Below are 25,539 nucleotides of genomic sequence, written 5' to 3'. Positions count from 1 at the left end.
TATGGAGAGGAGTGAAGGATGATATTACTGTTCATGTTCTTCTGTGAGGGTTGAGAGAATTTTGCAGCAGATCCTGGCAACGGAATGCGGAGGATGGACCGTTATTTTCCCGTCTCCACCATAAGAATGTCATAAAATGTTATAAAGTTTGTGTTATACAATGAACTGGTAACCTGTATAAGTTTATAAAAATACCCCACCAGGATAACGCACCTCAAAGGCTACTATTGCGGTATAAAATATAACTTATTGGACATCAAAAAGACAAAAAAACAGCACAAACCCATTGACTAAGTCAGTCAGCTAACCCATGGACCCCAGCCCCCAAACATCCCCCTGACCTCCCCTCGTCCCTCCCAAGCAACTCTCCCACTCAGAGAAACCCTCCCCCCACTCCAGTGTCCCAAAAGAGGACCCTAACAGCTAATCTCCCCTCAAAAAACATTTTTTGTTTTCACAGAAATGGATTAGTCTCATTCCTGCTACACTTGTATTCATCATAGAACTGTATACAGCGGGGATCGCTCCATTATAATTACTTTGTGAAGCAGATAGTTCAAGATCAAGTGTCTGTGCATCCAGATCTGGTCTGTTTATGCATGCATGAGAATTTTATTTATTTACTTTTCATCAGACTGCATTTTTTAGCCTGGTCAGGGTTTTTTTCTAGGCTATTTGCCCTCTTTGAGTGTTTTTGGAGGTTTCCACTGGCCGGCAGAGGGGAGGACGGGGTTTTTTGAGGAGAGATTAGGTGTTAGTGTCCTCTTTTGAGACACCGAAGGGGGGGGGGGGGGAGAGTTCTCTAGGTGGAAAAGTTGCTTGGGAGGGATGTGGGGGTTGGGGGATGTTTGGGGGCTGGGGTTTCCCCCTCCATGGGTTAGTTGACTGACTCGGTTAATGGGTTTGTGCTGTTTTTTTGTACTTTTGATGTCCAATAAATTATACTTTATACCTCAATAATAGCCTTTGAGGTGCTTTATCCTGGTGGGGTATTTTTATATGCATGGCTTTTTGGATGCACCTCCCCTAATAGGGGTGTGGCACTAAGCAGGTATTTCCACTCCCAGGACTCAGTTTTGGTTGGGTTTTTTGCAACCTGTAAAAGTTAAGCACAAAAGAAGTCACTCTAATGTGTATATTATGCCATTAATACTTTTAAGCCAGTAACTTTGTACATTCTCTTTTATCAGAGTGTACGGGCTCCGACTGGAGCTTCCATTGCAATCTTTACTGCCAAACTTCACCACCCAGCAAGGAAAAACAGTAAAGAGGCTCAGCACACAGTGCTTCAGGCCCTCTTCTACCTCTTGGATCGTGCTGTGGAGAGGTGAGAGCCAAGTCGATTGAAAAGAGCATATTTGATCCTGGGAGAGCTAGAATAGTTGAGCTATGCATGGGAGATGTTTAAAAAAAATGCCAAATATAGGTTAAAGATGAATCCGGCATAAAAAGATGGTATATCTAACTGCTTCCCATTTGTAAAATTATATTATTGTTATAGAGCAAGTAAGATTTTACCTTATGATAGTTAACAATGCAAGCATTGCTTTTTGGCACTTATGGATATTTTAGTGTATTTTTGCTTTTTGCTTCCCATATAATTAGTATTTCCCTTTGTACACATTGACAGCTGGTAGGAGCTGGAGGTGTATGTAAACCCCAACAAAAAAAACTCCTCTTGTTTGCACCCTTTTTGTGTCTAGTAAATATACCTATAAAAGAATTTTGTTATATTTGTTCAATAAGTACAAAAATACATGGCAATTCTACCAGAAATCTTGTGAGCTAAAAACTTCCTGTGTTCTCTGCCGCACTGTTACCGGTTACCTTGTTCTGGATATCCCTGCATACTAAAAAAACATCTCCTGGGATGACAGTGCTGTCACTCTAGGGTAGAAATGTGTTACTGGCAGGATCACTGGGTAAAAATAAAGGGGAAAAGGCTGATAAAATTACCACTACTTGTAAGCTGCAATATATTACATTTATTTTTTTGAAGTTAGACACCACAGTGGGGACTCTATAAGAGGCCCGCTTTCATAAAATAAAAATGTAGTGTTTGTAATATTTTATACTTGTAGTGCAACTACGAGACAACTCCAACTGGGTTTGGTGCTGCCTTTAGAAAAACATTTGAGGGGGAAAAAAAAGTTTGTACAAGGCACTTGGTAATTTAATATTAACAAAACTGACCTTTCCAATGTAATCATCAGCCTCTGTAATTTATATAAAAAAAAAAACCCCTTAGTGTAAATAACACCCTCAAGATCCCTAGATTCCTATTTCCTATTTATTTGTGTGATTTGGCTCCCTGCTTTTCTCATATACAAGTCAACTTTTAGGCATTTCCTACATTAGGAAATTTTGCTATCTTTTTTGTTTGTGGTTGTATACTGTTTTTTAGGCTGTTAAAAGGTGCGTTTTTTAACATTCCCATGTGGTATGTTTTTGACAGCCCATTCATTTTCCAAATTTCAATGGGCTGCGATTTTATGGCTGCAAATGCACGTTTTGCTAGATGCGTGGGGGTGCCGTTACAGCAGCATGTTCCCATGCGGGTAAAGGTGTACATCCGTGTGCGTTCCAACACTGCAATTGGTGTGACCTGGCTCTAAGGCTGGGTTCACACTTGTGAGATCATAAATATTGCATGTGATTTGCACCGCATTGCTGTGCAGATCACATGCAATGTCTGTGCGATGCAAATTCAGCTATACAAACTGTATGGCTGAAATCGCATCGCATTCACACCAAAATCGTGCAGGACCCTTTTTTGGGCCCCACACTGGTATTGGATCGCATGGGTGTTTCACAGTTCACAGTGCGATCTGCAAACTAATCTGGGGGTGTCATTAACTTTACATTGACACCCGCAACTGTTCGCAGATGCCAATGTGAACCGCGAGCGATTCAGGTGCGATGCACAGGAATTGCGCTGGTTCCCGCATCGCACAAGTGTGAATCCAGCCTAAGCCCAGGTTCACACTGACTGCGGGTTAGAAATCGCGTGAGTTCAGCTGAACTAGCACAATTTCATACCCACATCAGTCCTACTTCAGGAGCGATTTCAGAGACATCTGTGTGGGCACAGAGGAACAAACAGGGATTTCTTCAGAATAACAAAAGGTAGGAATCTGCAACAAAGTTTTTTTATAATCCCTGCAATGTACATAGATCACCCAGAGGGGGAAGGTTTTTTTCCCAACAAAAGTAGAGTTACGTTTTAAGTAAAATCCATCTAAACACTACCCTCTCCGCTGATTGATATGCTGCTTTCCATAAAAGCTGCATTTGCAAGCCTGTCATTGCAGACCCTTATTCTGTATGTAAAAGTATGGGGTTTGCGCCTCAATTTACAGCTAGTTTATTGCCGATGTTCACAATGCATTTCAGTGGGATATCTATTGCAGAGAGCAGAAAAAGGAGCCGCTCCAGGTGGAGTTCTTGAATTCACTCAGATTCATGAGAAATAGACTTTAAAAAAAAATGAAATGTTCATTCCAAGCAGAAGAATAACAATTAAACCCTTAGTCATTATTTTTGTTAGCTGAAATTTAGTGCAAAATTATCATGAGAAAAAAAATAGAAATTAAATAGTTTTGGCTTCAAACACTTCCAAGCGTTGCTAAAATTTTCACAACTAAAAAGCCAAGTAGAGTGTCTGCTATCACTAATAATCTTCTAAAAAGTACTTTTTTTTGTTTGTTTTGTTTTTTTGCTACATTTGGAGTGTGCATTATTTTGTATAATCTGGTTGTCCATCTCCCACCAGATAACAACTGCTTTCTGCTGTCAGTCATTTTAGATACGCTGAGCACAGAATCACTCTTGGGCTTCTGTATAAAAAGTGCACAAAAGAAAACATTCTCACATACTACTCCCTAGTTTGTTTGTTTTTTAAGCACCTTCCATAGCCATACCCAGAGCATATTCTGATTCATTGTTTGGTCAACCCATAACTGTTCGAAGACACTAGGATGGATGTTAATAGTGAGCACATTACAAAGTAACATCTATTTCTACTTTTTAATTATCATTTTTCTTCCACTGCTTACTTTACTATCTGTAATAACAGATCCTTCATATTTCTTATCTTATCTCTCTATTATTCACAGTTTACATGTTTATTTTTCCTGACGCTTTACTTTCCTCCTAACCTGCTTGATATAATCTGATATTTCATTTTCTATTTATTGTTCTGTATTTTGTAGTTTGATCTAGAAAAACATAGTGAAACAAAGTAAACTCTGTCATCTGTTTAAAGAAGAAGTACAGCCAAAGCTCGTTTGGCTTTACTTCTCCTGTGGATCACAGAAGTGCAGTTCGTTTTGCACTCCTGTGACCCATTTTCAGCAGACAGCGGGCTGGTTGCTTCCACCCCCTCCACAGCCCAGTGCTCCCATTAGTGCGGGGGTGGCAGCGAAGAGAGCTGCTGACTAACAGTCAACAGCTCTCTTCTCGGGGAGGCCTGAGAACCGAGTGATCGGCAGTGTTTGATTGCTCAGGTAGGTGGGGGGATCGGAATGATGCTGCATCTACCTAGGTACGTATGAATCTGCAAAAAAAAACATACTTCTCTTTTGAAGGCCCCTTTCACACATGCAGACCGTTTTGTTTCAGCAGTTCAGTCACCTTTTTTCAAAGAAAAAACGGATGAAGTCCTTAACCACAATTTTTCTTATGCAAAAACTGATGTTTGTCCGTTTACACCTATTTATCGCCTGATCTGATAGGGCTTTGATCTGTTACAAAAAACAGATGTTGATGGAAGCAGATGTAAATGGATAATCATCCATTTACTTCCATTTTCCCATAGAAATGCATTGATGTATGTCCGTTTTTCATCCATCGGTTGACAGATGAAAAACAAACGGTCCGCATGTGTGAAAGGGGTCTAAATCATTTGGGAGGATGTTTATAAATGAGGAGGGCACCCCCTCAAAAAGATAGAAATTGTTTAGGTCTTTGCAGAAATGTTATTTTAAACCATGAATCAGTGTTATTACAGTATAAAATAGAAGTGATATATTCATAAAGCCACAAACTTAAAGGGGTTGTAGAGTCAGAAGATTTTTTTATCTTAATGCAATCTATGCATTAAGATAAAAAGCCTTCTGTGTACAGCAGCCCCCTAATACTTACCTGAGCCCCCTTTCTGTCCAGTTATGTCCACGAGTCCCTTGAACATCCGGGACTCTCCCTCCTGATTGGCTGAGACACAGCAGCGGCACCATTGGCTCCTGCTGCTGTTAATCAAATTCAGTTGGCCTATCAGGAAAGAGAGGGGGCAGGGCTGAACCACAGCTCCATGTCTGAATGGACAAACGGAGATGCAGCTCAGCTTGGGTGCCCCCATATCAAGCTACTAGCTGTGGGGGCACTCGACAGGAGTGAGGGGCCAGAAGCAGCAAAGAGGGAGCCGAGAAGAGGAGGATCCAGGCTGCTCTGTGCATATCCACAGCAACAGGGCAGGTAATTCTAACATGTTTGTCAAGTCTTGTTTAAAAATAAATAAATAAATAAAAAAATAATCTTTTTAAGGCTAGGTTCACATTATTGCAGGTCGGGAATGCGTGGAAATTTCCGACCTGCAAGCAAATGCACCGCTCTTTAATTCTTAATGGTACAGCACCATGCAGCTTGATGAGGCGCAATTTAAAGAAAAAAAAGGGTCAGGGAATTATTTCCTGGCTTTTCTGTGGAAAGGGCAGCCCACTTAAATGAATGGACTTCCTACACTCAGCATGCAGGTCACAGATCTGAACAAAGCCTTAAAATTTAACTCAATCCATAACTATTGTGGTTATGTTTGGTTGCTGGAAAGTGGAATCACACAAAGATTTGTGGCTAAATTCTGCGAGCTACAGGTGCTTAAAGTGATTGTAAGGTTTCTTTGTTATTTTAAACAAAAAAATAAAAAAAATAAATAAAAACATATCATACTTACCTCCACTGTGCAGCTCGTTTTGCACAGAGTGGCCCCGAACCTGCTCTTCTGGGGTTCCCCGGCGGCTCTCGCGGCTCCTCCCCACATCAGATAACCCCCTCTGAGAAGCACTTACCCAAGGGGGTTACCTTGCAGGCACGCTCCTGAGTCCAGCATTTGAGTCCATACACACGAATGCCGGACTCGACCCCGCCCCCCGGCACCCGCGTCATTGGATTTGATTGACAGCAGCGGGAGCCAATGGCTGTGCTGCTATCAATCTAGCCAATCAGGACACGAGACACCGGCTAGAGCTGGTGTGCTTGTCCCCGGCGTGAGAAAAAGAGGGTTCAGGTAAGTAAAATGGGGGCACTGGGGGGCTGCTACACTGCAAGAGGTTTTTCACCTCAATGCATTGAGGTGAAAAACCACGAAGGTTTATAACCCCTTTAAAGGCTAAGTTCCTTCTTTTTTTTTTCTAAATTACCAACTCCACAATGTACCAATATACCAAAAATGTACCCCTGTTGCAGAAAAATTAAAAGCTTTCTTTGATTTTTAAAACAAGGCCTTACATTAGCCCTTGCTGTATTTCTTAGAAAGCTTCATCACTTTCTGGTATGTAGATTTGGGAAGGAGAAACCAGTAAGGCACAGGAAGGAGTTTACCAGCTGACCTCATTAGCACACATATTCTTCACCCATCAACTATGTTTGCACAGCATCCCCGGCATCCCTCCAAGCGTGCATTTGCCTGGCTTGTCAATGTAGACTGCCACAGCTACTATGTTTGCTATGTCTACATGCCTAAACTCTCTGGGGCCGCCTGTGGGTTGGACACTCTTGATGTAGTGCAAGGGCTTACCTGACTGGATAGAGAGTGAATGGATAGATAGGTGGGTGGTCCTATTCCACAGTCTTGGTAAAAGGTGGCCATATTCTGAGAATTCTTCTAGGACTAACAATGCCCCTTGCAGAGTGGAGCCAGCATCATTTAAGAAGAGGAGGAGGTCGTCTGCATACAAGGCCACCCTCTCCTCCAGCCAGGCCAGTAGTAATCCTTTAATGTTTGGCGAGACGCGTAATGCCTCAGCCACTGGTTCCATGGCAATGGCAAAAAGGGCCGGAGAGAGAGGACAGCCCTGCTGTGTACCACTAGAGAGCTCAAAAACAGGAGATAGATGACCCCCCAAACGAATGGCAGCCGTTGGTGAAAAATAAATAGTCTGCAAGCATTGGATAAACACTAGGGGAAACCCCATTCTCTGCAGAATCTCCCACAGGAAATGCCATTCAATTGAGTCGAAAGCCTTCTCAATATAGGGAGAGACAACCACTCTGGTACCCTGATTGTCATGCCTTGCATGAAGGTTTGTGAACAATCTACGAAGGTTAATATCTGGAGACTTGTGGGTCATGAAACCGGTCTGATCCAAGTCTATGATGGAGGGAAGTAAAGGGTTAAGTCTAGCAGTGAGGAGCTTAGTTAGAATTTTGATGTCATTGTTAAGAAGTGCAATAGGTCTATAAAAGCCACATAACTTTGCATCTTTATCAGTTTTGGGAATGAGAATAACTTGAGCGTGCGCCATGGAAGGTGGGAGAGAGCCCTGCTCTAGGCAGTGAGTGAATAGGGCAGCTAGCCGGGGGGGTCAGTATGTCGCCATGCGCTACATAGAAATCAACCGGGCCAGGAGCCTTGCCAGTGGACAGGGAGTTAATCACAGCATAAACCTCCTCAGTGGTGATTGGATCAACTAGATGAGATCTTTCCGAGTCGGAGAGCCAGCCAAGGGCTGTCAGATCCCAAGAGATGACAACCTCTCTGGGTCTAAACCTGAGAGTAATGTGGTGCTGTGTAAGGATTGATAAAATACATGGAAAGCTTGCAAAATGGCCTCTGGAGAAGATATGGCCTCACCTGTGGGAGAGGGAAGTTTTCTTCGTATTATACAGTTCCAGTCTAGTAACCTTTAAGTGAAGGTGAAGACTGCATTTAGATGCCTGCAACGCATCAAAGTTTGAGGCGGAGGGATCCAATCCATATTGGTCAGAAGCCAACCCCACCTCGCATATGTCCAATAAAGAAGTGTCATGGTTTGGAAGAATCAATGCATACAAGATGATGTTGCTACCACAAATAATTTATATGTTTCACTCTTTACCAATCCACATCCCTATTCACTATATCCATAAAATGTCAAAAGCAGGTTGGAAGTATATATGGAATGGAAAAAAAGCTAGATGCTCCAGAAACAACCTCACGTTCCATAAAAAAATAGGAGGGGCAGGCCTAACGGACTTATATGACTACTACTGGGCTGTCAGACTAGACCAAACAAAACTATGGTTTAAAACTGAGGACACACCACTCTGGGTAGACATTGAAAAAGCATTAGCCCCAACAAAGGACTTAACATTACTACTACTGAGCGATGGGTGGTTACCATGGAAACTGTCTACCCTTACTCCTCCTATGCAGATCTCATTGAGAGCATGGAGATTCCTTCTAGAACAAACACATAAGGTCAATCAAGAAATACCATACACAATACCAAAGACTCTACTAGAAACAAAGATTCCTTCACTGAAGGTTAACTACTTGACAAGTAAAGGGGTAAATAACATTCTGGACCTCTATGACGGTTCACAATTAAAAACAACTGAACAGGTCATGTCCCAATATAACCTCACCAATAACGGGAAATTCTTACACATGAGAATCACACACTTTCTTAAATCCTTCTCTAGACCGTCCATTTCCATACCGAAAGAGATATGGAACTTTTACTTGACCGCTAATAGCAACACTAAAGGTATATCCTTCTTTTACCATAAACTAAGGGATAAAAACACGTTCCTTAAAACCACTGCAATGAAAAAATGGGAGGTTGAACTGGGAAAACTATTCTCACCAGACCAATGGCAACAGGCATTCACTGAAATACACAAAGCCTCTCACTGCATTAAGCATTGGGAGCTAGCGATTAAGCTAGCTAACAGATGGCACTACACACCATACAGGTTAGCGACCTATTTTCCTGGCACTTCACCGCTATGTTGGAGGGCTTGCGTCCACACGGGATCTTTACTTCACATGTTATGGTATTGCCCCACTGTTAAAAGCACATGGAATCAAATATTCCGACTAATATCCTCTATTACAGGAATGCTCACACCTCCAGACCCCGCATTAGCAATATTACACTTAAACATAGACAACTTCCATACCGACTTCAGACCAGTAGTGACACACATACTACTAGAGACGAGGTCAGTGATTCTTTGCAACTGGAAATCCGCGACAGCCTTGAATATGACAGATATAATTAAAGCTGTCAACAGGAACTGCACCTTTGAACGTCTTATAGCATTAAATTCCTCAAATTGTGCGAAGTTTGACAAATCCTGGTCTATATGGCCATATAGGCTATGACTTAATTGACACATGAGGTGAATGTAAAGTATTAACAGTACCAGTAGGTCTAACACTATACCTACTTAATTTACGTAAAATTGTAACTTCTGAATATATACCACCATAAACTGTATGTCACTTACTGCCATATTTTATTTTATGTTAAAGAACCCATTTTATGTTATGTTACACAACCCATTTACTTTTACTCCCCACTTTTCTAATTTCTGTATCCTTTTACGAAATGCTCAATAAAAATTTATTGAAAGAAAAAAAAGAAGCCAACCCCACCTCGCTCTCCAATGCTGTTGTGGTAGCAGTTTGTTGCACCCTAACCGCCTTGATGGCTGAGATGTAATGGTCTTTTGTGAATGCCTTGAAAGCATCCCAGACTATATCAGGAGAGGATGACCCCTCATTAGAATCCCAGTAATCACATAGGGCTAGGGGGGTTTGTTCAGCTATATCAGGTTGGGAAATCTATTGAGCACCGAGATGCCACATGGAGCCACTACAAAAAGAGGAATTGCGCAGGGTGATCTCTAGGGGACTGTGATCAGACAGGCCAATGGGTAAATAAGATGCACCTAGAACGTCTGTCAGAATAGAGAGGTTGGCAAAAGCATAATCAATTCTGGAGGCGGTTTTGTAAGAGGTAGAAAAACACGAAAAGGTTTTGGTGGATGGAAATTTCCACCTCCCAGACTTCTGTTACACCTGCAGATAATGCCCAATTTGACAACTCCCCGGTGAAGGACTTAGGTGGCAAGGGTCTATCCAAATCTGGGGAAAGGATGGCATTAAAATCGCCCAATAGTAAAAAATTTTGCAAGACAATAGGGGGTGGTCCTCTCCAGTATAGTATATAGAATTTTGGGTTTAAAGGGCGGAGGCACATATATACCAGCAAAGACATATCTTTGCTGCCATATCGTAAATACCAGTATCACAAATCTACCCAGTGGATCTATGTGAACCGCTTCTTTGACACACGAGAGAGACTTATACACTAAGATGGAAACTCCCCTCGCATACGTCGAGTAAGAGGCATGAAAAGCCTTCTGTACCCAGGGCCTTTTCAGAGCCATTAGCTTACTGCCCACCAGGTGTCTCCTGCAGAACTAAAATAGCTGGACTATATTGTTTGACATATTGAAAAAGAAGCTCCCTCTTAAACTTAGAATTTAGGCCACGCACGCTCCAGGATACCACAGAAAAAGTATCCTGATCATGTGATGCCATAGTCGCTTTCGCCAAAATAATTAGAGGAGACTAATAGTTGTTGAGCAGGTGACACCCGGTGGCATGAGCCATTGTACATGAAACACAAAATATACATGTATAAAAATAGGATTTTTATAACCGCTTACCTGTAAAATCCTTTTCTTCGAGTACATCACGGGACACAGAGCCACAGTATTTACTGATGGGTTATATAGGACTAGGTGATGGACACTGGCACACCCTAGACAGGAAGTTTAGCCCCCTATATAACCCCTCCCCTTACTGGGAGTACCTCAGTTTTGTAGCAAAGCAATATATGTGTATTAGAAGAGGGGAGGGACCTCTGTGTCCCGTAATGTACTTGAAGAAAAGGATTTTACAGGTAAGCTGTTATAAAAATCCTACTTTCCTTTTCGTACATCACAGGACACAGAGCCACAGTATTTACTGATGGGATGTCCCAGAGCAATGCTATCTGAGTGGAGGGAGACACAACAAAAGTAGGGTGCAATCAGACCTGAGGACCTTGTACCGCTGCCTGCAGCACACTGCGCCCAAAGGCGATATCCTCATGTCTTCTCACATCCACCTGATAGAATCTGGTGAATGTATGGACTGAAGACCAAGTTGAGGCCTTGCAGATTTGAGCCATGGAGGCTTGGGGATGCACTGCCCATGAGGCACTAACAGCCCTGGTGGAGTGCGCTTTGATTTGAAAAGGTGGAACTTTCCTCTTCAAACCATAAGCTTGAACAATTACCTGTTGAATACACTTAGCAATGGTAGATTTTGACGCTGCCTGTCCTTTTTTAGAACCTTCAGGCAACACAAACAAAACATCAGTTTTGCGAATCTGAGCAGTCTCTTCCAGCTCTCACTACATCCAGAAAATGTAGTGACTTTTCCTCCGTAGAACAGGGATAATAGTCTAGAAAAAATTAAGGCAGAACAATATCCTGGTTTAGATGAAAACCTGAAACTACCTTCGGTAGAAAGCTAAGATGAGGACGCAATACTACTCTATCCTTATGAATAATTAAATATGGCTCTTTACAAGAGTCACCAATTCTGATACCCTTCTTGCAGAAGAAATGGCTACCAGAAAAATGTAGCTTCCTTGTCAAAAGGACCAAGGGAATATGTCGTATTGGCTCAAAAGGCTGCTTCTGTAATGCTGACAGAACTAAATTCAAGTCCCAGGGGTTCAGGGGAGCTCTAAACGGTGGATTAAGTCGTGTTACCCCCTGTATAATGCTTCGGACTAAAGAATGCGAAGCAAGCAGACGTTGAAACAATATTGACAAGGCTGAGTCCTGGCCCTTGATAGTACTCAAGGCCAGCTTCACCTCTAACCCCATTTGCAGAAAAGCAAGGATTCTCCTTATGACATACTTTCTGGGATGCCAACCCCTGCCTTCCAGACTCTATAATAAATGACTCTGGAAGCTGGCTTCCTTGCATTAATCAAGGTAGAAATTACTGGGCCTGAAAGCCCACAACTTTTCAGAATGTGGGTTTCAATAGCCAAACCATTACATTTAGCGTTTGGTAAGAGACCATTTCCCTGGGAACAACTGCTGGCAACTTAAGTAGTCCGCCAGCCAGTTCTCTAACCCTGGAATGAAGATTGCCAATATACATGGCACATGCTTTTCTGCCCAGATTAGGATCTGGTTTACCTCTCCCTGGGCTGCACGACTCCTGGTCCCCCCTTGGTGATTGATATAAGCCACTGCTGTGGCATTGTCGGATTGGATCCTGACAGGACAGCCCCGCAAACCTGAATGTCCAGGCCTTTAGGGCTAGGTACGCCTGCACGAATCTTTAGAATGTTGATGGGTAAGGTCCTTTCGGTTTTGGACCATTTCCCTTGGACAGTCGTCTCTTCCAGAACTGCTCCCCAACCCGAAAAGCTGGCATCTGTTGATGCCACCTTCCAAGTAACTGGTAAAAAGGATTTCCCTTTCCGCAGATTCTCGGGTACAAACCACCAACTGAGGCTCTGACACACTTTTGGTGACAACCGCATCGGAACATCTGGCGCCTGGACTTTCTTGTTCCAGGCATACAGGATACTGTTTTGCAGCAGTCTAGAATGAAACTGAGCATAGGGAACCACTTCGAATGAAACCACCATCTTTCCCAACAACCTCATACAAAGGCGAATAGGACCCTTCTTTGCCCTGACTACCTGAACCAGCTCCATTATGGCACTGATTTTGCCTGGGGTAAAAACGCCCTCTTCTGAGTTGTATCTATGACCAGACCCAAGTACTCCTAGTTTTCTTACTGCTTTTAAAGAAGACTTCTCTAGGTTGAGGACCCAACCTAGGTATTCCAGGTAGTTCACTGTGGTGACCAAGCTCTGGTCTAAGCGGGGCTACCGACCGGTCTATTAAGAGCAGATCGTCTAGGTACGCTATAAACGTTATACCTTGGGCCCTTAATCTGGCCAAAGGAGGAGCCAGGACCTTTGTGAACACCTGAGGTGCAGTAGCTGGACTGAAAGGCAGAGCTACAAACTGAAAATTATGTTTTTCCACTTCGAAACGCGAATATTTCTGATGAGCGGGGAAGATAGGTACATGCAGGTATGCATCCTTGATGTCTATTGATGCCAGAAGTTCTCCTTCTTGTAGGATGGAGACTACTGATCAGATATATTCCATGCGAAAAGATCGAATTTTTAGGAATGGATCTTTGAGATCTAGGATGGGTCTGACATCTCCATTTGGCACCGTGAAAAGGTTTGAATAAACTCCAATCCCTGCTCTTGCATGGTAACCACCATAATTACTTTTTGCGACAAAAGTCACTCCAACGCATGAAAGGGAGACTTCTTTTTCTCTGGATCTTTGGGAACACTTGATCTGAGGAGACAGGAATTCTCTGAACTCTAGTTTGTAACCTAGAGTTATTGTGGAGACCACCCATCTGTCCTGAAAATCCTCCTGCCAGACCCTTTGAGAACCTTAGCAGTCTTCCCCCCTCTTCATAAAGAGGCTTTATTGTTCTGTCTTGTAGATTTCCTCCCCCAGGACTTCTTTTGTCCCTGGGGTTGACTCTGAGGTTTACCTCTTGAACCTGACGGTGGAGGCCGTCGCGACTGCCTGGAGGCTGATGCCCCTGGCACTGGAGAAAGAGCCCATTTAAATGAGGGATGTTTACTCCTTTTCTTAACTGGCAAAAGGGTACTTTTCCCACTTGAGATTTTTTGGATATAATTGTCCAAATCCTCCCCAAACAGCCTTACACCACGGAAGGGAAAACCAGCCAGGAGTTTTTTGCATTGTGTTTTGGCTGACCAATTTTTCAACCATAAGATTCTACGCATATGCACCAACCCAAGCATAAGGCGAGAGGTCTGAAGGATAGAATCTCTGATTGCGTCAACTGCAAAACACAAAGCCGTTGGCAGGTTGGCTAACTCCCGGGCCTGCTGTTCAGGGAAAACCTTGAGCACCTGCTTCAAGTGGTCTCTCAAGGATTGACATACCCCAATTGCCGCCACTGCAGGTTGAGCTACTGAACTTGCCAAGGAAAAAAAATTTTTGACAGGAATTCCAATTTTTTGAGCGTTGTCAACAGGACAAGTCAAACTTTTATTCACAGAGGATATAGCGGCGTCAATTGCCGGTATACCCAACATCTTTGTGAATTTTTCCTCCTTAGGATAAAGTGTTAAAACATTTTTAGAAGGGAAAAAATATTTATCTGGGTGATCCAACTCAGAATAAATAAGCTTTTCCAGCAAGAAATGAACAGGAAAAGCATGCGCAGTTTGAGGAGGCTTCAGTGAACCCAAACAAGACGTGGGTTTTTCAACCAACTCCGTTATGGGTAACTTAAATGTGGAGCGGACCATTTCAGTAAGAGATTGCACCAGCAATTTCTCAGCTTGTGAAGCTGAAGAGGGTCCTTCCCCACTTGATTCCTCAGAAGAGGAGTCATCAGTCTCATCCCGGTCCTCTGAGGGGGATTCGTCTCCCCTTTCCCAGAGTTCCTCTGTTTGAGGGTCCTGGGTGGTAGAAGGGGACCTAATGCGTTTTCTTCCACTTTGTGAAGATGCAATTAAGTCCATCAATCTTTCCTCTAATCCACTTATGGTTGAGGAAAAAACCTCCTGAGTAATACAACATACAGGGGCTGAAATGCCAGAAGCAGTTGCAGCCCCTAACCCCAACGGCTCACTCTGACCAACCTCCCTAAGTCCTTCAGGGGGAGATGGTGCTGCAGAGGTGGGGTCCTCAGAGCCTGAGTGAGATCCATTTGAGCCCCTATTTCTCAGGGTATTTGTACCTCCCTTTCTGCCAATAGTGCCAAGGACAAAATGCAAAGGTACTACCAGAAATGCACCCACTGCTTAGCAAAATATTCCTGCAACTGCCGCTGCTATCAAGGCTCAGTCTGATGCTAAGTAAATGTTTGCCTGGGAATGCCTGTGTCACCCACACTCACATGCCATTCATCTGCTCTGTGTCCCTCCTTGAGCTGTGTGCACCTGCAAAACAGTGCACTTTATAGCCTTGTATAGCCCGCGTTGTGGACGTTAAACCACGCCGACGTCGCGCTAATGCTCCACCCCCCCTCCTCCGACCACCCCTTACGCCCCCTCGTCTTTTTAAAAAAAAAAAAAAACAGCTTTTCCCGCGCAAGCTGAGGCTCCGATCCTGATTGGATCACACATGGAGGGGAGGCTGGAGCGGAGGAGAGAGGAGGGCCGGTGGATGGAGAGTCGCCGTAATGGTGGAGGCAGTGCGACATACCGCCGACTTCCCTATGGCCTCCAACCTGAAGGAAGCTGTGGGGGGACATTCCCGAAGAGAAAAAAAACCCCCTTCCCACATGCTACCTGGAGCATGGGCTCGGAGGAGCGTGCAGCTTATGACACAGAGACGAGACTGACAAGCATGGAAGGGTATGTGCTCTTGACAGCCCCCGGTGGCGACTTTGGGCATAGCATACATTTACTTAAAGGAGAAAACCCACAAGAATTAGAAAAAATTCCTTAGGAATCTCCCTTACCTTATCCAGCTGCAGGGTTCTGTGGTAACAGACCCAATCTTCACCTCTCATGGTGGGCGCCATTTAGAAAACCTTCAGGGACTGGGGCCCCCTTTTTATTGGGGGATCCGCAGCCTTGGGCCTGTAAAGCACCCCGCCAGGAATATGGCTGAAAAAAATAAATACTGGATCCCGGGGTCCATCTCTCAAAAAAGAGAAGCGTTACAAGTAAAAGCTCCTTTCTTCGGACATGAGGCCCGGGTACCATTCAATTCGGCCTAAAAAGACACTTTGAATGGATCCGGTTGCATGGCTTGCCCCAGTAAGGAATATTCCAGCGGAGTGGAGCACAGCACATCTTTACTCGTGGCCAACACCTAAGACACTGGCGAAAAAACTGAGGTACTCCCAGTAAGGGGAGGGGTTATATAGGGGCTAAACTTCCTGTCTAGGGTGTTCCAGTGTCCATCACCTAGTAGTGCCTATATAACTCATCAGTAAATACTGTGGCTCTGTGTCCCATGATATACGAAAAAGAAAACGCATCAACCAAACTGCTTATCCTATCATTACCCAGCACCCCCCAGAACATCATGGGGGAAGTCAGGAAGCGGTCTGTACACAAAAAGCAATGCCTATAAAGCTAAACCTGATAGCCAGTTTACAGTACAGTCCTCTGTAGCACTGAACTGAAACTTCAAGCTCAACTATTACAAAGTTCCTCCAGATAAGTGGAGAGTAACAGTTCAGGGAACTTCTGTTGATCTCTACAAAGTCAAACCGTGAGGGGTAAGTGCGAATCCAATGTAAAAGTGCACTTGCCGTAGCTCTGGTACTTGTGAAAAGGAAAATAGTAGGATAAAGGAATTCAGGATGTGGAAGATCTGTGCATCAGATAACTCTAAGCGATAGGAAACCTTTATCTTAAAGTGGCCTGCCAGCCGCCAGCCTCCGAAGAGGTGTAAAAGAAAAACGAACATTTCCGTCATGTTGAACCCGGAGTCGAATGGGGTAAAGCATGCTGTATTTAATGCTTTTTGCTCTGAGCCGTTTATAGACATCATTGGAGGTTTTTCTCTTCTTCTGCAGCTCGGCATCCCCTTCATCTCCCTCAGGTAAGCCAAGGACTCTAATATTATTCCACCTAAGCCGGTTTTCAGCATCATCATATTTTGCAACAAGGGCCTGTACTGTGCGCTGTAACTCAGCAATGGAGGTGACGTGGGTGGCGGTGAGATCCTCGGTAGCAGAGATTCTGGACTCAGACTGTCATTCGCCCCCTGATCTTGTCTAGGTCGTTCCTTATCAGGTTACACTCTACCGCAAGGTGATCTATGTGCATCAGCAGTGAGGTCTTGCCCTGTTCAATTGCTGAAAGTATCATGGCTGCACTATCCTGGGGTAAGGGGGCTGATGCCGCCGCCACCGGAGCGTCCCCGGGTTCCATCTCCAATCCAGCCAGTAAGGCCTGGAGCCTCCCAACCAACCAAGATGGTGTCCGGTCGCGGTGAAGGGGATGGCAGCGGTTCGTGCAGTGGAGTGGACTTGGCTCAGGAGGGAATCCACAGAGACCGCGCCCGGGATAGCGATTGCGAGGAAGGCAGGGGATACCCAGATGGTGGCTGTGACCAGGCCCTAAGGTATCTCGGCCAAGGCAGGTATTCAAGTGCGGCTCAGCAGCCCTCCTCCACCCAACAGGAAGATGGACCGGAGGGTAGGGATGTGGAGACTGTGCATCTGGGCCCAGGATGAGTGCAGTCCCAAGCAGTTTAGCCGGATGGAGGCCGGGAAGATGGAGGCCATCACCAGGCCCCAGCAAGCCGTGGCTAGCTCCAACAGTCAGTGTCGGCCCAGCAGCCGTCCAAGCCCCAGCAGGAAGTAAGGAGGTGAGAGGATGAATGGGGATAGCAGGTCTGTGCTCCGGAGCCCGGGATGGAGAGTGCACAGCTGCGAGTCCTAGGCCGGCAAGATGGCCTCCGCCACCAGGCCCTAGCAGGCCGCGACCGGCCCGGTGGCCCTCTAATCCACAGCAGTTTTTTAGTTACACTTTCAGTATAGGAAATAATTCCACTGGCGTTATTGCTACTTTACGGTGATGGGGCTTTCAAGGCCAAATGATACTGAGAGCTCTGCTGTCAGGAACATTGCAATTAGTAAAGCTACTCTCCAGGGAAGGTCACTGAGTATCACTCGGAGAAAACAGGATACCCTGGTACTACAGGTAGAGACTTAGGCATGCAGCTAAAAACTCTATGGTTATTGAAAGACATAGAAGCACAGAGTCTCCAAATTTTATGGACTATCTCAGTACCCAAGGTTCAGCAAATCAATATAATATAAAATATAAATGATTTATTGTTGAATGTATTGAACACAGAGAAAACGTATATAAAAATAATTGACAGTTTAACTATTTGTAGCTCATATTAGGTCACACGTAATTCTCCATATGGATCATTGACCACACTAGTTAGGTCGATTCCAGATGGTAGAATATGGGAGTACGGCCGTGCCTCTACATGTTTCCTGGCCTACACCGCTTCCTTAGGAGGAGAACTGTCTACAATAAAAAACGCCAACATACTGTATTTATTACATGACATGACAAATAATGAAACAAAAGCATCAACCATATGGAATTCCATATGGTTGATGCTTTTGTTTAATTATTTGTTATGTTAAGGCATAAATATATTGGTGTTTTATTATAGACAGTTTTCTTGGCTTTTTTCTCCTCCTGAGGAAGCGGTGTAGGCCGCATAACATGTAGATGCCGCCCATTGTACTCATATATTCTACCATCTGGAATCAACGTAACTGACTAGTGTGGTCAATGATCCATCTGGAGAACTATGTGCGACCTAATATAAGCTAAAATTTGTTAAACTGTCAATTATTTTAATATACTTTTTCGCTGTGTTCAATGCTTGTAACCTGAGTAACAATAAATGGTTAATATTTTATTTATATTGATCTGATGCTCTTTGGGTACCAAGATAGTCCTTAATATTTGGAGCCTCTGTACTTCCATGTCTTTCAATAATCAATTTTGGAATGATGGTAACCCCTGTGCTACTTATTAACTCTCTTAAGGCACATTAATATTAATCTTAAAAACTCTGTTAAAAAAATATTGAAAAACAATTGTTGTGAAATAGCAGGTGGCCAAGACTTTTCATTGGCTGCTGCATCATGGAATTTGTTAGTTAATAAGTAGGTTCATAAAGCTGTTCTATAAAGACTTTCTTCTGAAAACTGCTCTCATCATTATCCATTTTTGTAGTCTTTACATGCAACAAAGATCTAATTGCATTGACAAATTAAAGTAGAGCTGTAATTTCCCAACAGTCAATGAATATTATATATTATCTCTAAATCCCTTCCATTAGTTAGAACTCATGTCACTGGTTATAAAGGGTATATCACGTGATCTTACAATGCACGCCTGTCCAGGAAACCACAGGGCTTGCAGTTGCTGAATTTAACATAAATGAGTCAGTATTACATCCATTCAACAGAGATTGGTGAGAAAACCATTGTTTAATACGAAACAACTTATGTAGATAAGATGAAAATTGACTAAATGGACAAACATATGCTAGTATGCATGGTAACTGCTGAATTTCATCAGTTCCTGTGACCTTAATCTAAGGGTGGCATTACCTGGCAGTAATATGTACTAGACAATTTTCAAAGTAACTGCATGAATGTGACTTTGCAGACTCTTTATTCATTAGCCAGTACTTCCAGCCTGTAAACATACAGAGAATAAATTAAAATAAATATGTATATATATTTATATATGTATATATTTAAAGTGGTTCTAAAGGCTTATGTACTTACCTGAGCCGGATCTTGATCCAGCGCTGTGCCTGAGAGCTGTGGCTTTCTCCGCTCTCTATCTTCTCACAGGACAGAAAGGCAGCAGCCAGAGCCATTGACTTTTGCTGCTGTCAATCAAATCCTGTGACAAGGGAGCAGGGCCCGTTCCTGAGCCACGCTGTGTGTGTGTGTGTTAGTGGACACAGGCAGCGTGGCTCAGGATTGAACCCACACAAGTGCCCACATAGCAAGCAGCTTGCTATGGGAGCACTCGCCTAAGAGGAGCCAGGAGCACTGGCGGGGAACCATTACACAGAGCAGGTAAGTATGACATGTTTATTATTAAAGAAAAGTAATCTTTAGAATCACTTTACACAATTTATAGGTATGTGATGCCTATAAGAAAATACTACCTTATCACAGAAGTTCAAGTCCACAATATGGTCTTTCAAACACCAGGTCATTGCTATACCCTCCTGGTTCTGTCACAAAGGGAAGCCAACCTGGAATGAGTAACGGCTAAAGTTCTAAGGGATACCTAGGTGTCCCCAGCCACAGTATAGGCTCTCTATTTGAGATCTGATGGCTTCTAGGCACCATTGGAACTCTCTAGGGAGTGAAACTTTGATCTTGAGTTGGAGAGTTTGGGAGAACAATAAGCCCAGGTTCACACTGAGCTGCGGTAATGAAGCCGTGCAAGTTCAGCTGAACTCGCACAATTTCACTCCCGCATGTCAGTCCTGATTTCGGCCACAAGTTCAGAGACATCTTTGCAGGTTTCTGCGCAGATGTCAATGTAAATCGCAGCCCGAAATCGCAAAAAGTAGTACAGAAACTACTTTTTGAAATCGGTGCAGCGCCGCTTAGGAGGGTGCCAAATCGCAAATTGCTCCAGTGTGAACCAGAGCATAAGCTGATTCCTTTGATAAGCCTACCCATATGCTGCATTGTAGCTTATTCAGTATTTTTTTTTTGTCCATGTAAGGGCTATGTCAATGGCCTTTTCTTCATGTCAGAAAAGTTCTGCATTCCAACTCAAAAGGGATGCAAATCCCACTTTAGGCAGATCAAATGCAGGTCAGGAGGAGATCAACTGTAGGTTATATGTACCCGTCAATAATTTCCAAATGATCTCAGAAGGGTCTCAAATTGATGCCATCAACACAGGCCCTTTAAGTGATTTCTACTCAATTCACTGCACTTTGTTTCTTGTGTTTTGACTTCCAACTGTGTATAGATGGGTCTCACACAGCATAGATACCTTCTGCTGCCTGTATGTGTACAACTCTATCCCACTGACACAACTGATGCATCTTACTTTCCCTGCCAAAATACTATTTTGGGCTTAGGCTCAGTAACTTAGAGTTGAGCTCAAGAACTGCATTTTAATTTTAAAGAAAGCATGTAATGAGAGTAATACAGTGGGGATCGAAAGTTTGGGCACCCCAGGTAAAAATGTGTGTTAATGTGCATAACGAATCCAAGGAAAGATGGAAAAATCTCCAAATGGCATCAAATTACAGATTAGACATTCTTATATTATGTCAAAAAAAGTTAGATTTTATTTCCATCATTTACACTTTCAAAATTACAGAAAACAAAAAAATAGCGTCTGCAAAAGTTTGGGCACCCTGCAGAGTTAATATCTTGTACTGCCCCCTTTGGCAAGTATCACAGCTTGTAAACGCTTTTTGTAGCCAGCCAAGAGTCTTTCAATTCTTGTTTGACGTATCTTTGCCCATTCTTCCTTACAAAAGTCTTCCAGTTCTTTGAGATTTCTGGGCTGTCTGTCACGCACTGCTCTTTTAAGGTCTATCCATAGATTTTTCAATAATGTTGAGGTCAGGAGATTGTAATGGCCATGGCAAAACCTTCAGTTTACGCCTCTTGATATAATCCCCCATGGATTTTGAGGTGTGTTTAGGATCATTATCCATCTGTAGAAGCCATCCTCTCTTTAACTTCAGCTTTTTCACAGATGGCATCAAGTTACCATCCAAAATTTGCTGAAATTTTATTGAATCCATTTTTCCTTCTACTCGTGAAATGTTCCCTGTGCCACTGGCTGCAATACAACCCCAAAGCATGATTGTTCTACCCCCATGCTTAACAGTTGGACAGAGGTTCTTGCTCATTCCGGCCAAAAAGTTCTATTTTAACCTCATCGTCCACAGAACTTGTTTCCAAAATGCCTCAGGCTTGTCTATATGTTCATTTGTAAAGTTCAAACGCTGATTTTTTGTGGTGAGGACGTAGAAGAGGTTTTCTTCTGATGACTCTTCCATGAAAACCATATTTGTACAAGTATCTCTTTATAGTGGAATAGTGTACCACAACTCCAGTGTCTGCCAGATCTTTCTGGAGGGATCGTGCAGTCAAACGTGGGTTTTGAATTGCTTTTCTTACAATCCTGCTAGCTGTTCTGTCTGCTATTTTTCTTGGTCTTCCAGATCTTGCTTTAACTTCCACTGTTCCTGATGACTGCCATTTCTTAATTACATTCCGAACAGAGGATATTGACATCTGAAAACGCTCTATCTTCTTATAGCCTTCTCCAGCTTTGTGAGCGTCAACTATTTTCAGTTTTCTAGACAACTGCTTAGAAAAACCCATGGTGCTGATTGTTGGGGCAAGGTCAGATGAGTCTGGCCATTTAAAACCTTTGAGATTGACATCACCTGGTCTTCCCAGACAATGATTGAGAACAATCCATGACACTGGCAGGTCTCAGCTTTGCAAAGGGGGCAGTGCATGCTATAAATTCTGCAGGGTGCCCAAACTTTTGCAGACGCCATTTTTTTGTTTTCTGTAATTTTGAAAGTGTAAATGATGGAAATAAAATCTAACTTTTTTTGACATATCATAAGAATGTCTAATCTGTAATTTGATGTCATTTGGTGATTTTTCCATCTTTCCTTGGCTTCGTTATGCACATTAATACACATTTTTACCTGGGGTGCCCAAACTTTCGATTCCCCACTGTATGTCTGTTTTGACTGTTAACCCCTTTTTCAAGAAAAGCTAATATACTACTAGATGCTTTGGCTCCAATACTTGAGTTACAAAACTGGAACAAGTCTACAAATTAGGTATTGCAGCATTTCTCTTTTATTTACCACATGCTTGTCCCAGGTTTTCTGGTGAAAAATTAAAGCCAGATTTACCCAGGCAACTGTCATTTTTCAGAAAAAGTTGCATATTTCTCTTAAAGGAAGTATACTTGAAAGCCAACGTCTTTTTCAATTATGTTGGTGAAAAGTCAGAACTCCTTATTGGCATACTCAATTTTGCTGAATCACCCCTTGTCTCCGCCCCTACCCATCTATGATCACCGTTCCTTGGTTCCACCCCCTACCCACCTCCCATTACTGCTTTTTTAGAGAATACAGAACCAAGTATTTTGTTGTGATAAGTACCGTATTTATCTGCGTATAACACGCACTTTTTTCCCCTTAAAATCAGGGGAAAATCGTGGGTGTGTGTTATACGCCGATCCCCACTGTCTGTGTGCCAAATAAGAGCGAGCACCACCGAAAAAGAGTGAGCGCCGCAAAGAAAAACCGAGCGCCGCCAGAAAAAAACGAGCGCCGCCGAAAAAGACTGCGCCTAGTGCTCGGCTCCACTCGCAGTCATGCCGTCCCACCTCCCTGCTGTCTCTGAGAGGATGAGGAGCCTGTGCTGCTGAAAAGGACCGAGCCGAGTGCTCGGCTCCGCTCGCAGTCCCGCCCAGCTCCTTTGATGGACATAACACTCCGTCCAATGGCAGGACTGGGCGGGACTGCGAGCGGAGCCGAGTACACAGTATACTCGGCTCGGTCTTTTTCGGAAGCGCTCGCTTCTCATCCTCAGCAGGGAGGCGGGGCGGCGTGACGGGCCGAGTACACAGGCTCTGTCTCTCGGCGGCAGATTTAAATAGCACAAACGGCATACGCATTGGGCAAGGCTGCATTGGGCAAGGCTGCACTGGGCAGGCTGCATATGACAATTGGCAAGGCTGCAAATGGCACTTAGCAAGGCTGCAAATGGCACTGGGCAAGCTGCAAATGGACACTGATCATTCTGCAATGATGGACAAGGCTAAAGATGAACACTGATGAGGCTGCATTGATGGACATTTAAATGTAAGTTTTTTTTTCCTTAAACTTCCCTCCTAAAAGTTTTTTTCCTTGAAATGCCCTCCTAAACTTGGGGTGCGTGTTATACGCCGGTGCGTGTTATACGCCGATAAATACGGTAATTTGTATGGAATTTCTTAATGATAACAAGAAAAGCAGTAAAATAGATCCACTGTAGCCAGTAAAAATAGAGCACCCTCTGAGCAACAATAGAGCCCACCAACAAAACCCCCCCCCCCAAAACATATTCCCCCCCGGCAGCAACAGTAGACTCCCGGCATGAACAATAGCCAGCATCAATAGACTCTCCAGCAGCCAGCAACAATAGACCCTGCCCTTAACAGTAGATTTCTCCTAACAATAACTGACCCCCAGCAATATAGGACCCACCCCCAGCAACAGTAGGCCCCCACCAGCAATAATAGACCCCCCCCCCCCTACAAAAATGGATCCCCTCCAGCTAGAATAGATCCCCAGCAGTCAGCATCAATAGACCCTGCAGCACACGCCAGCACCCCTTACCATTACATACAGTCAGTGCTGGAACTGCGTTCCCCCGCATTCCTGCTGAAAAAAAGCCCTGGACATACTTGTTCTGGGTTAGAGACTTAGAACGTTTTGAAGCCTTTGGATCAGTACAACAGCCAGGCAAGAGGAGCACAGCAGTGACAGCCTGCATATTTTATTAGTTCAAGTTTCTTGTTGGCAAAACTGAAGCTATCGCAGCGAATGCATTTCATCAATGTCAATGTAAAGTACAGTTCACTAGTGTCAGTGCTCAGGTATGAGTGTGGCCCAGCATTACAGGTATCACTCTTTGACTAGAACAAGGGAAGAGCCACACAGTAGCATATTTGTTGTGCTAATGTATTTAAGTTTGGTTGTATTAATGTATTGGATACTCATGTATCTTCTTATTAAAAGGTACCAACATCTCATATATATCCTCAAATCGGCAAAATAACATTTTCTGCGACTTTGTACATACATATTAGATCACATCACAGATTCTTAAAAATATTCATATTTTATTATAACCCATTTCAAAATATACCACTTGTTTGTGCTGTTTTGATGTATATGTTACATATTGTTTTTTTCGTAATAATGTGCTCAAATTGTCCAATAACAGAACCTCCATATTACCAACAAGACCCATTTCATATATACCCACTTAACCCCTTGCCGACCGCCTCACACCGATATACGTCGGCAGAAGGGCACGTATAGGCATATTAACGTACCTGTACGTTGCCCTTTAAGACGCGGCATTGTGGGCGGGCGCGCCACGAGCTCCTTGAGTTGATCGTGGGTCCCGCGGACTCTATGTCCGCGGGGATACCCGCGATCGTCTCATGGAGTGGTAGAACGGGGAAATGCTGATGTAAACGAGCATTTCCCCATTGTTCCTAGTGACAGGACACTGATCACAGCTCCCTGTAATCGAGAGCAGTGATCAGTGTCGTGTCACACGTAGCCCAGCCCCCCACAGTTAGAATCGCTCCCTAGAACACACTTAACCCCTTCACTGCCCCCTAGTGGTTAACCCCTTCACTGCCAGTCACATTTACACAGTAATCAGTGCATTTTTAATCGCACTGATCGCTGTATAAATGTGAATGGTCCCAAAATAGCTCCAAAAGTGTCCGATCTGTCCGCCATAATATCGCCGCCATTACTAGTAAAAAAAAAAATAATAAAAATGCCATAGAACTATCCCCTATTTTGTAGACGCTATAACTTTTGCGCAAACCAATCAATGGGCGGCACAGTGGTGCAGTGGGTAGCACTTCCGCCTAGCAGTAAGAAGGGTCGCTGGTTCGAATCCCAACCACGACACTACCTGCTTGGAGTTTGCATGTTCTCCCTGTGCCTGCGTGGGTTTCCTCCGGGTACTCTGGTTTCCTCCCACACTCTAAAGACATGCTGGTAGGTTAATTGTATCCTGTCTAAATTGTCCCTAGTATGTATGAATGTGAGTTAGGGACCTTAGATTGTAAGCTCCTTGAGGGTAGGGACTGATGTGAATGT

General features: G+C 43.7%; 1 protein-coding gene across 1 annotated transcript in view; it reads left to right on the top strand.

Annotated features, from left to right (window-relative positions):
* PTPN9 (protein tyrosine phosphatase non-receptor type 9) overlaps nt 1–25,539 on the top strand; it is a 98,161-nt gene that overhangs the window by 23,973 nt on the left and 48,649 nt on the right. The window contains exon 4 of the mRNA XM_073619034.1: nt 1,191–1,327. Coding sequence (XP_073475135.1) covers nt 1,191–1,327 — 137 coding nt within the window. The remainder of the gene's footprint in view (nt 1–1,190; nt 1,328–25,539) is intronic.

Source organism: Aquarana catesbeiana, linkage group LG03, assembly GCF_042186555.1.
Source record: "Aquarana catesbeiana isolate 2022-GZ linkage group LG03, ASM4218655v1, whole genome shotgun sequence".
Classification (NCBI taxonomy): Eukaryota; Metazoa; Chordata; class Amphibia; order Anura; family Ranidae; genus Aquarana; species Aquarana catesbeiana.
This window is presented reverse-complemented; position numbering and strand designations above follow the sequence as displayed.